Raw genomic sequence first — 13,633 nt, 5'->3', positions numbered from 1 at the left:
TAGTCCTAATTACGTTTGCTCCTATTAGCTCAGGAGTCTCTTACAAAATGTGTCATGTAATTGAAGTTCTAACGCTTAAGTTAACTTTGAACAATATAATTTAAAATCTGTACTGTTATTAGGGGTATAAAAAAGAAATTATGATGGTCTGTCTGTCTATCATACTTTGCACACTTGCTGAGCGGATGTCTCAAATTATATTTTAGCAAAGCAAATACATTTAACTAAAGTATCGCTTTTCAAAGACAGAGAGTCCATTTGCTAAAAACACTATCAATTATCGACAAATATTGTATGAAAAACTGATCAGTGCCCCTGCCTCATTTCACAACAATAACAACTTTACTTCAACAATTTACATTGTCAAATGCTTGCTACCAGTACCAACTAGAAAATCGCGCTACTGGTTGCCTATAAACAGCATTACAAAGAACTAATAACTATTCATTGTTACAACCATTTTCAATAGCAGAACCAAGGACGTCTTTAAACAACGATATTAAGCCTTCTTAGAGGAAAGCGAGCGGATTAAGACCCGTCCTATGTAAATGAGGCGAGATAAAAAATATGTAGTTGCCGCGCTAACGGATACCGTTTAACTGAGGAATAAAAAAACTAGCGTTGTTTGCAGCTGTAAGGCAAGATGAAAGGAGACTCGTTTTATTTACAGAAATGTAAGATTAAAATAAAGTTACAGTACACTTGGTAGAGAATTAAATGAAAACGAATGAAAATATTGTGTGGTAATGCAGTTTTTACAATATTTTATATCGTAATCTTCATGAAAGTTTCAAAAAAGGCGTAAGAATATGTGCCAAAAGCCTAAATTTATACTTCTATTTTGACATGAAAAGCTGGACGATGGAAACAATAATTATGTTTTTATTTAGCATAAAGATTGTTCTCAATAACATAAAGTTTGGTTCCCGTCAAACTAGTCAACCTATTATATATTAATATGGTTCAATTTTCCATCCTATTTATCAGCACAGACCAAGAAGCCTTTATTTTTTGTGTGTGCACACAATGTGCACACAAGCCACGCTAATGCGTAAGTTGTATGCCTATACTGTACCAGTAGGTACTATAGTACGTATATGTATACGTAAAGTCTGTACAAACAAAAATCTTTTTACGTCCCGCAAGGTACATTTCCTTTGTTGTCCGCAATTCTTTGTATTATCAGCCAGCCATCTTGAATCTACCATATCTGAGGTAATTACTCTGTCGGGGATGTAATTAGTGAGATACACATCTGGCTCTTTTAGCCAGAGCTTTAGTTGGTATTGTGTTCACTGCTGGATTTGCCTCGGTCGATAAATTCTTGATAGTGGTTTAACTGTGATTTAGATCGTAATAAATTATGGCTGTGTAAGATTTAACTACGGTTCTTGTATGGACGAACAATCTGGTTAACGGCTTAATCAATTTGAAAAGAAAATCTTTTGGGAGGTTCGGATAGATATTATGGGAAAATTTCATGTTAAAGCAGAAGTTCTTTTATGTCATTCTATCAGACAAACCAGGATAAAATTGACGGAAATTCTAAAAACGATAACTTCGACGGTAATGGCTACCGAATATCCAACAACAATTTCATTGCAATTTTTCAGACAAGGGCTCTCTCAATTTTTGATATTGTTAGTTAATCTCACTCACCAGTGATGGTCTCCGGAGGACAGCCTGGCGACGAGGTCAGCAACATCAGCGCCGCGGTGCAGCGCACCTCGCAGTGCGCCGGCCCACGACTCCATCTCGTTGCGACTGTCCGCGCACAGCACCAGACAACGGCTTGCTGTTATCACCTGCAGAAAAAAATATATTGTATAATATATATATATATATACATATATATAATATATATAACTGCACTTTTGGCGCAGTGGTACGGCTACGGTTGCCGCGACAACCGTAGCGCCGCGTGTAGTGGGTTCGAATCCCACCCGGGACAAATCTTTGTGTGATGAGCACGAGTATTTGTTCTAAGCCTGGTTGTCAATTTATCTATATAAGTATATAATTACAAGTATATAAGTATGTTTATCAGTTATTTGGTTACCATAGTACAAGCTCTGCTTAGTTTGGAATCAAATGACCGTGCGTGAGTTGTCCAATAATATTTACATTTATTTAATACTAGCTGACCCGCGCAACTTCGCTTGCGTCACATAAGAGAGAATGGATCAGAATTTCCCCGTTTTTGTAACACTTTTTACTGTTACTCTGCTCCTATTGGTCGTAGCGTGATGATATATAGCTTAAAGCCTTCCTCGATAAATGGGCTATCTAACACAAAAATAATTTTTCAAATCGGACCAGTAGTTCCTGAGATTAGCGCGTTCAAACAAACAAACAAACAAACAAACAAACTCTTCAACTTTATAATATTAGTATAGATTGACAACCACCGGGACCATATTAATACAGTTGTTCAGGTTTAACGACTGTTATCTTATTGACAACCACCGGGACCGACCTTATTTGTGCCCTCCGAAGCACGGAGACGCTCAGTTCAAATACAATGATGCGGCCACCCATCTGTGGAATGTCCGCGTCAAGGTTGCTTAACCCACGGATCGTTTACCAACCGATGAGCGCAACTAGCCACGAGCGCTTGAGAACTAAGTTGTAAATAGATATGGCTTATTGTTAGCCCACTGTCTGGGTATGAGAAAGGTATTGAGTCTATCACGCTGGCATAGTTATTTGTCACAATAACTATCAACTCTCAGATTTACAAGGTATCTTCATGAAGCTTTCCTTCTCCGTTCAAGTACAAGTGATAATACACAAATAGTTTCCAAAAGTCATTGCCCTGGTAGTTCTGAATGCTCCACCGCTTGCGTGGGATACAAAGTTAAAATTATCTCCAGTATTTAATATTTAATAGGTGTAAAAGGTCATAGCGGGTGTGAGAAGTATTTTCAAAAAGGCATTTTACAAAACAAGAGAACGGTTTAATCTTCTAGCGTACTTTTATATAAGTATTTATTTAGAAGTACATAAGTATGTTTATCAGCTATCTGGTCACCAAAGTACAAGCTCTGCTTAGTTTGGAATCAGATGACCGTGTGTAAGTTGTCCCAAGACATTTATTTATTTACTTACGCAAATTATTTTTAGAAATAAAAATTAAATAACAAATAAAAATTTTCAGAAGAGACACTCCTTGTATATGTGTAACCTCCAAATTATATCGTTATTTGTTGTCTGTATAACGAAAATTATGGCATATTTTTCGTTACTTTATAATTTCTCTTCTCCCACGAGCTTTGCGGTACAAAAAACAGAATATTATTTATAATTCATGAATAAATAATATAATCTTTTTGGCCTTATAACTCTCGCGGCATTGTCGAAGAATAATAAGTGTGTAGTTTTGCATAATGTCATAATATATGTTAGTCGTTAGGAACTGGGTGTTATTGCTGTGATATTGAACGCAAGGACGTATCCTTGTTTAGTTCGCACCGTCTGGTTTAAATTAAGTTGGAAAAGGACATTGAAATAAACTTAAGTGTCCTTTATGTGGTAAAATCTATCGCAGTAGGTATAGTCACTGGTCTATAAGGACTTCTTTAATAGGTGATTTTTTTTAAATATCCCAATTTTCTAACCCCTTCTCTGTTGCCAGGAATATTTTGAGACTATTTTTATGTATCACGTGTCTCCTGTCATTTTCATACAAGTCAAAAAATTACGTTCGTAAGATTTGTAAGGTATACTAGCTACTATAAGAGTTCCCAGAAAAAATATCTGGTACGTTACATTGAGAAAGGAATAAGTTTCGATCGCATCTCGTCGCAGACCTTACAATAATGGCAGAACATTTCACATTTCACTAAAAATACTTATGAAAATATTCTGATATGATACCTTATCTCAATATTTGTTTTGAAATAGTATTGAAACTCAATTTTCGTCAGTATTGTGAATATTAATGAAGTTTCATGACGTTAATAAGTTTCAAGTTATTCAGTACTTTGCCTATTAGCTGTCATTTTGGACCGGATATTTCAAATGTCACGAAATAGACCCAAGTTTTTGAGTTATAATTCGATATCTTATGGTTATTCAATATTGTCTGACTGTTGTAGTATTATAAATATTCATAACTAATTAATCAATGAGAAAATGTGGCTCAAAAAAAACAACAGCTTGACTTTTTGTACATTTTGAAAGACACGTTATTCGGTATTAGCATAGAATAGTTATTTAGAAGAATATTTAATAGTGTACAGGAAATCTAACTACAGGAAAGTAGTAATTTGGAGGCAGAAGCATGTTTTCGAAATAAAAAGCTAGTCTAGCCTAAATGTAGGTCTAGAATATAAATATTCATTATCGAACGAAAAGTGTAGTTCAGATGTATAAATGTTAATACATAATAATATAATAAGACCGCCGGAGATAAAAAATATATAATTCTGGCGGTAAAATACAATATTAAAAATCCAGAGTAAGGCCTTTACGCTTATTTTTTAAATTGAAGGTAGCAAAGAAATAAATTATCACCGTCTTTGTTTGTAATCATCTATTTTGATATTGATTCTTTCATATAAGTATCTGAGCAAAGCAACTCGAAATAATGAAACACTTATGTACAATTGTACACCCATATTTTCAACTAATAAATGGTTCAAATAAATGAGAAAGATTAGGAAGGCTGACTTCACTACCATATGGAAAACCATACCATATGTGTCTGTGTGAGTGTGACTGTCCATAAAAAAACAGAAGACGTATTCTGCAATGTATTTTTTTTTCTATGGTTATATTCTAAAGTTAAAACCCTCAACACTTATAAACAACAATAACAAACCTTCAAAGCATTTGACGGCTATCACAATGTAAAAAACAGCACACAACAGTGTTAGTTTTAAACATGAGAGTCGTGAGTTTCAGTGAAGAACGAAAGAGCGATGGATCTAGCAGGATCACTCTAACAGATTGAACGGCACACGTGTTTAAGAATTAAGTACGCGATCGCCTTATTTATTGGCTGGCTTTTATCTAGACCTTACATTTATGTGTGCTACTTTTTAGGACAAAAAAGTACTAGAAATTTTTATCATGTAGTTAATTGTTGATTAATAGCGAATGTTAGTAAAGTTTTTAACGCGATATGTTATCTGTAATTTATCAGTAAGATTTTTCTCAATAATTTCACATATATTTATTAAGATCTAAGTCTGAACTATCCTACTAATATTATCAATGCGAAAGGTTGTAAGCATGGGTGAATGTATGTTTGTGTCTATTTCATGAAAAAAGTACAGTTTGATACACTAATAGCACATAGGATACTTTATACCCCGGGAAATCTTTTCACGCAGACGAAGTCTCGTGACGTTGCTAAAAATGTCGCCGCCGTGATGCCTATGTCATAAAATTGTTTATTATTACAACATTTTTTTGTCTTCGCAGAGATTTACAACATTTCGAAGTTGCGAGAAAATTATCTCACAATGAATATTAAATCAAAACGATAAATGTTTCTCCATTATCGCACACAAAAGAGGAACTCCATTTAGCGAGTCCTTACGTTTCATCTCATCTAAATAATTGTACTAATTAGTCAAAATGAAACATGTTTTATAACCATTGGATTACCGCAAATTAAATTTAATCCTTAGAATTTTGCGTAACATAAACACAAATTTCACTCATTATTTTATCAAATTATCCTGACTCACGCTTCCTATACAAATATTATGTATGCAAAAGTAACTCTCTGTATTTATCTTCTACACTTTTACAGGTATACTGCTGAATCCATATTAGATAAAATTTAGCAGAGCGATGGCATATATCCTAGAAAAAGAGATAACCTAATTGTTTTTATACAAAAAGAATCTACACGGATGAAGACGCGGATCAAACCTTGTAATGCTCTACGTAAGGCTGACATTTTCCTCCCCTAAGCACAAGGGCTGCATCAACCCTCTCTATGCTCCCTCGCGGTCTATAATAAGATGTGGTCGATAGTCAATAAAGACTGTCATTTAGGTTGCCTGTTTTTGATATTTTATTGACTGACGCCACTAAAGGTCTTTTTGGCTAAAACGAAAAAGTCAGATCGTTAAAAATATTTCTGTTCCATCACTTTCATAGCCGGGGTGATTGATAACCGGCACGACCAGCTGTTAGGCACGGGACCTTTACGTGTTCCCAACATCACAGAGGTCTGTGACCACTCTGTGGCATCAACTTCTTTAATTCGAGCAGTTATTGAAAATTTCTTGAGAGTAACATTAAGAAATAATAACATTTAGGCCCAACCAGGGACTCACCTGCCATCTGGGTGGCGGTCAAATACACTACCGTCCACGCCACAGAGACAGTTGGGTTCTATAAAGTCTTATGTAATGATGCTGATGTGACAATACTTCATTTTAGCCACATATTGAACACACGTGTCACATTGCATCAGAGAAATTGCCTCTAAAATGTTTGTACCAGCAAAATTCATAAAGGCTTTATCATTCCACACGTAAGCTGCTAATGAATGAATGCAGAGCTGAACGTGGTATTGTGACAATGTTCTGCGATCATTGTGGCGACGCGACTGTGATGTTAGTCGATACATCTGCATACGCTTTGTGGTGACCACCATTGTACGGTAAACAGTCGGGGAAATGAGTAGGTCTCATAATGATTTCTTTCTAGCTGTCCCGTACGGATTCCTATATGTGTATTTATATAGGTTTTTTTGTCCCTTACTACTCCTATAAAGATATATTTCATCAAAAATTGTTTCAGCATTTTAAGTCACGATTTCTCGGGACAGATTTTTTGTAATAATTTTTAATGTTTATGTTTGAAATTTAAATGTTTATGGAAAATGATACCAGTGTTTCGATTTTAAGGCAAGGTTTTTAAGTTCCCTGATGGACGTTTAAGAAGATTCTGCCTCTTTTTCCACGACAATGCAAACTCGTGGGCAGAATAAAAAACCTAATCAAATAAAATGAAACACGCATCTACTGCTCATTAATCAGCAAATCAATAAAACCACACGAGTGATATAACATTATAATATCGTTAGCTAACACACGAACACACGAACACACACACGTTCCGTTGCTCTGTCAAAGGGAATTAGCGTGCGAGTCAAACGTCGGCGTCGTCACCGCAAGCCGGCTTACCATGTGTTATTGAAATTCCATTCTGATTATATCGATATAGGTTTGTTATGATGTGTTATGTAACGTTTTGTTATGTTTGTTATATTTCTGTTGCGCCTCTGTGGGCGTGTATGCGATTGTTAATAGCGAAGTCTCGGGTTCAATTTGAGTTGGCTTATATTTTCTGTTTCCATATTTCACTTTTAAAATGTTTTCAATTATAGTGTAATAGAGTGTAATAATCTAACTCCCAATTACAAGACACTAACATTATAAACATGTAAAACGGGTATAGTTTGGATAGGCGAAGCAGTATAAGTCAAAATAATGTAATTTTAGTTACATTTACGAATCGTTAATACGAGTATACAATTATAGTTTGAGGTCATTCAACGTCAACCCTTAGGAATAGCAAATTATTACCTTAAAAATTCAAGGCTTTTTACAAAATAGAATCAATTCTGGTCGACTGCCCTCTACCGGCGCTTTAACGAACTGTCCCAAGAGTGCCTTAACGAACAACTCTGATTTTATCTTGGGGAAAACAAGATCAGGTAAAAAATAAACCTAGTATAATATTATAAACAAGGAGACGAAAGCGGTTTCGCTCGCGTGAGTTTTGAAAAATACTGTTTCAGCAAATTAGCTATCAAAGCTTATCATAGACACCAGTCGTGTGTCGGTATATCTATCTGTAATAATAAATAATAAGGAATGAGTGGAAAAATAGTAAAGCATTTTGATAGTGCTAAAGTTTCTGTCCCTGAATAAGAACATGTATTTTAGGTATTCTCACCGTATTTTTAGACTTTTAAAACAGTATATTTTTACAGAAATATACCTACTAATAAAAGACACGTTTCATGAAAAAAAACCCCCTTTTACAATAAAATTTAAACAAAATACCCATTTGTTTTCACTGTGTTCGGTTTCGTAATTCGTGTAAAAAAGCTCGACCATTCGGAAGTCCACATCAAAACAGTCTCTTACACAACGCACGCGACGTACGTAAACAACGTAAATCATGCGTATTCGTTCGTTTTATTTAAACGCAACACGTGTTATTGCGGCCGGTGGAACACAACAATAATATTGTTGTATGCTGTATTAATTCCGTACTGTTACATGTGACGCATTTTGGTCGTGTTTTTGGTGGACACGACACGAGAACGATACGGTGACGATACAGAAACAATTGGTATTTGTGACGTATGTTGGACGTGTCTTTAAAGTAGACGATACGGGAGCGATACGATGTTTACAAGACAGCAGACGACATTTGTTGTAAAAAATATTTTAATTGCACTATTTTTGTTACCATATTGTTATGCTGTTTAGGTCAGAAGCTTGGTAAAGAGTAGTAAAGACTCATGAAGGTTACATTAAATAGTGTGATTGAAGGAAAAACCTATACCTGATTGTTTACAAAAGGAGATTTTTTGTGTTTTTTAAGGTCAGGAGTCATTTTTTCACCAATAATATAATAGCGTGGACACATAATTGTCGAGAGAGCTATTTTAAAAAAGGATACCAAATAACAAATATAAACTCAGTCAAGAGACTTCAAGAGTCCCATATGTAAGTTTAGTATTCAAAACACACAGCGACAATCAAAGCCGATCAGCAACTGATCCACAAAACAGTCCCTTTTGCCTAGTAACCCTCCAATAATAGGGTACACCGACCACTAAGCCTTCCTTACTCCCTAGAGACGACCACTTCGCTAACTAACCTGACCATTGCGGATTTCCTTCCAACAAATAATTCGCTTCACGTAACAGAACGAGCAGTGGATGTTAGAATAAGAGATTTGTTTGCGCGATTAGTCAAAGTGGTACTTGATTCTTATTGGCTAAGTTTCGAAGGTGGATAACAACAATTTGATGTAATCGTTCAAGAGTGTTTCTGGTTGAATTGGTGGGTAATTTACCTGTTAAAGAGTTTTTTGTTTCGCGAAACTTTTAACTTTGATCATGACGTTTATACTAAAATGCCAAGTGTATATTTTAGAGGAATGTGGAATAATATTGTTTAATTTTAATTGTAAGAAAAGCAATAGAAGTCCAACTAGGCACCGACTTTTTGTCGATGAAATAGTGATCTTTCGGGTCTCATAATAATATAGTTACTTTTCTTAGTTGTTAAGAGCTTGAATGCCCGTTGGATCTTCAACCACTGTGTAAAACTTTTAATAAATTAAATTTAAGCAATAAATACCTGCAAAACTGTTAAGCGATACTAATAAATTTATTTAAATATGAAAATTAAACATTATCGCCATATTTGCATTCGTTAACCGCGAGATGGCGCGTCTTGTCGTAATTTGAATCGCATAATTGCTTTTCTATTTATATTTGGTATTTAATTTAAGCCACAACAGACTGCGGTTAAGGAGAAACAGCGCGAATTCATATCTGGATAATATCAACTGTATGCGTACATTGATATTTATTTTTTATTCTAATTTAAGGACGCAGGTGTATTTTTTGGATTGTTTTGCTGTCACGATGGAACACAAATATACGAAATTATTACTATAGATGTGTCGATGATTCAAGAGCTTGTGTATTATCCTGCTCCTTATGAAGAAACGGAATTGAATTTTATAAAGGGACCACATATGAAACTGATTTGGCTGGACAGGTGAAATACTGGTGGTTTATTTTAAAGTAAGAACTTTCAATGACTGGAGTTTGGCGACGTGTCTCTGTCTAGTGAGCAACAAATATATATTTATGTACACTTGATGAAAACATAATATCAGAGTGTTGTACACTATTTAGAAAAAACCTACTGCCTTGCTATCACCATGGAAATATGACGAAGTGTTATTATGTACAAGAAAAAATGCTATAAAGTAATATAAGACTTAATACAAAAAAATAGTGAAGGAAATTTTGTTCCTTGCATCAGCAACAGCAACTCTATCAGCAAAAACAAAATAACCTTATAAAAAACTCCATAGTGAAGTTAAATAAAGCCGTCGGTACTTATTTACCCTCCTCTCATAAGGGTCCCCTGCCCAAAGGGTCCGGAAGGGGCCATTTACTGTCACTCCACTGTCTGTTATATGTTCAATATAATAGGAACATTTTAAATCCATTAATGTGCCTTTTTTCTCTGAATCTTATTTTGTTTTGATGCAATTTGGAGTTATTTAGGTCAGTGGATTGTTTGATAAAATTATGGGATTCGGAAATTAGTCAAGTGAAAATATCCTTAGACTTTTTACCTACAAGATTTGTTACTTTTTCCTTAACAATGTGTACAATTGATTCCGTTTGCTTAAAAAGGATCCTTAGTCGGAATTTTGACGTGCTTAAAGCAACGTATAAAACTTGCTAAACAATTGGAAAACGTTGGCCAAATTAATATTACAATCTCTAACCGAAAAAATCTCGTAATGTAGATGAAATGTTGAATGGCAAAATTCTGAATCAAAATCTCTTAATTTCACGAGCTCTGTATTGTAAAATGCAGCTTATTTCACATTAACTCAACATAAATTAATTCTTTTACCGCACTCTTTACCACACGCTGCATTCAAAACACACAAAAAGGGAAAAAGAACTACATAAAGAGAAAAATTCCACACAAAAAGTAATTTAAGTCTCGTATTTAGCCGCTCTACATTTGAACAGAGAGTCTCGAGGCAAAAGGCCTCGCTAACTAGAGTGGACTCTACATCTCTACCTCGGCGACGAATGCGACAATTTGTTACATTTAACCGCTAGCCAGTAGAGCGACACCTCTTAAATGTAAAGATGAAAATAGAGGCTTGTTTTGTTTTGATAGAGGCTGATGTTTGAAACGTTAGGTTAAGTTTAGAATGAGCTATTTCGAAGATGTGATACTTTAGATTACCTCTTAAAATATCACATCTTCGAAATAGCTCATACTTTCATGTTTTTGTAAAGCTAAGTAAAGAACTATGAAGTTTTAACCTCTTGTTTCTTAAAAAAAAATATTTAATGCAGCTAGTATGAATCATAAAAACTCTTTGTGACGTAAAAGGCGTTGCATTTCTTACTGCTTTACTAACACTAGCCACTGTCATTTCTGTAGTATAAAAAGAACCCACAATATCTCAAAGAACCCTACGTTAGTAAAACGTAAAACATTTCTAAGATTGTGGAGTAAGATTCCAAGTAGACATTCCAGAAAGTTCTTGTAAAAGAAGTCTTAGTATTCAAAACATTTCACTTTTTATCTGCTGATAAAATATTTATTTACATTTCAAACAAACGGAGAGAAAAAGTTAAAAATTCTGTGTTTTAATTACCAACTGGGGTCTATTGTAGTCCCTCTCGTGTCGCCGAGAGACTCTCGACAGCTTTTACAAGATAATTGATTTTAAGGGCCAAAGGGTCCCGATTTTTATTTTATTTTTATCGTAATTTTTGGACCGATTCTACGTTTGCTCGAATTTCGGTCACTGATTCAATTGTGAGCAAAAATAAAAATTTTGGTTAAATAAAGATATTTTTGGTTCTTTTTTCGTTGAATTGGACCTGTGTTCTACAAATTCAAGATTTATTTTGTATGTAAAATGTGATACTGTGAAATTTCGACACTTTGTAAATGATAAAAACAGCGAATCTAGCGTTTTCTTTTCATTGAGACTCCTGCATTTCTCGAACTAAATTAGTAATATTTAAATTTGAATTTCGTTGCTTCGGAATAATAGCTATTAAATGTTGGAAAAACCAAAGGACAAAAAGAAATCTTTCATTTTAAATACAAAGCAAGAATTGAGAAAAACTGATGTAATATCCAGTCTTCGTTTCAGTCAAATGTAGTAACACTTTTTTACAAAGTTTCTTAGTAGTGTAGTACATATTTCAGTATCAAAGATGGGGGGACAAAGGCGACAAAAAGGCTAGAAGCAGCTGCAGCTGTTGCAGAAAAAAAGCCTTTTATAAAGTGTCGAGAACGTCGCCATTATTAATTATATTACATTGAAAAGTGCTACAAGATCTGGGACGTTTTCATGGAATTTTTTATATTGTGTTAAGTGGAGAAATGACAATAAATTACTTTGTATTATACTACTTTTTTATTTTTTAGTAAGTAAGGATTTATATTTGTTACAGGGCAAGGCAATAGTAATGTGACTATATATAACTTTAAGTGTTAATTGCGTATGTTTTGTGTTCCATGGGCTGAAAGAAATCGTTCACGCGATCTTAAACACGCGATGATTTGGTTCTGGGTGGAAATATGTTGCGTCACATTTATGTTGCACAGGCATCACGTGAGTTGGTAACGCATATTCGCCGCAAGTTAAAAAGATTCTAAAGACCGAAATTAAACAAAAAAGTATCAACATGCTTTCTAGACCCTTGCAGTGTCATATCTACCAAAGTAAGTGAGTCATTCACGCTACTCATTTATCTTAATAGCTGGCAAATTGTTCCTTAAACACAACTAGTATCGCTAAGTATCGCACCTCAGTAAAGCCTATTCTCCTCAAATATAACACATTAATGAAGTAAATACCATTATTTAAGACTCCACCGCATAAGGCGCTGAACACATCGCTTAAGCGCGGCAGCCTGACTGCTTTTTAACCCACTTTAAAAAGGAGGCGGTTCCTAATTCGTGCCAATTGTTTTTCTTTAATATGTTCCCCGATTATTCAAAGACTGATTTAAAAAAATATTTTTCTGATTGCCTTTTAATAACTCGTAATATTATAATTTTGTTTTGCCTTTGGGCGGCCTGAATACCTTTGACACCAGGTTGACCACTAACCATACGATAAAAAGGATAAGAAGATTATAATTATTGTGTGTGTAGGATTCTAAAATACGACATACGTTACAGTAAACGCGAAACGTCGTAATCGGAGCTTCGACCGCTAGACTGTCGGCAGTGTGGCCAGTACCTAAGCCTTACTGAAATATGTACGGCGTGTCTGCCCCGAGAACTGACGGCTGAATACCGTAGAATATTTCAATACCCGACGCTTTGGCCGCGGTGAAAATTCATAAATTCTCATTTAACAGGTATTCGAGTACACTATTAACGTCGGCTATAGGTTATAGCGAGGTATTTGATAAGTATTTTGTATTGGAATAGTTCGTCTTGTGAAGTGTTCTTGAATATTGCAAAATTTCTATTGTAGAGTGTTATGACCTGTCTTTTACCCGTGACTTTGATGGCTCGGAACGATTTCCTGTGACAATTGCTTTGTGCTAATCCAAGCTATGAACTTTTGAGAATCATAAGTCTCAATAATAATCATAAATGCCGGAACTTGACCAATGTGAACGAATGATTTGATTGAGGATTCTTCTCTATAAAACTTGTATTGCTGTGTGACGTGATTTTTGCGATGCGTTGTCGCAAGGCAGTGTTGTGGCTTCGCCCTAATATTCCCTCAAAGGCAATGGCCAATTTTTCCTTTCACAACTCACTCAGCACTAATTATATTAAAATATTTTGATGTTTTTTTGTATCAAATGTCAGAGGTGAACACTCCCGGCCCGTTCGACTCGGGATGA

The 13,633-nt window shown here is 34.9% G+C and overlaps 1 protein-coding gene across 3 annotated transcripts in view; it reads right to left on the bottom strand.

The window, feature by feature from the left end:
• LOC142979188 (diacylglycerol kinase eta) overlaps window positions 1-13,633 on the bottom strand; it is a 181,020-nt gene that overhangs the window by 28,412 nt on the left and 138,975 nt on the right. For all 3 annotated transcript variants that reach the window (XM_076123986.1, XM_076123993.1, XM_076124002.1), the window contains one exon: window positions 1,660-1,805. In XM_076123986.1, coding sequence (XP_075980101.1) covers window positions 1,660-1,805 — 146 coding nt within the window. The remainder of the gene's footprint in view (window positions 1-1,659; window positions 1,806-13,633) is intronic.

Source organism: Anticarsia gemmatalis, chromosome 2 (genome assembly GCF_050436995.1).
Source record: "Anticarsia gemmatalis isolate Benzon Research Colony breed Stoneville strain chromosome 2, ilAntGemm2 primary, whole genome shotgun sequence".
NCBI classification, from domain to species: domain Eukaryota; kingdom Metazoa; phylum Arthropoda; class Insecta; order Lepidoptera; family Erebidae; genus Anticarsia; species Anticarsia gemmatalis.
This window is presented reverse-complemented; position numbering and strand designations above follow the sequence as displayed.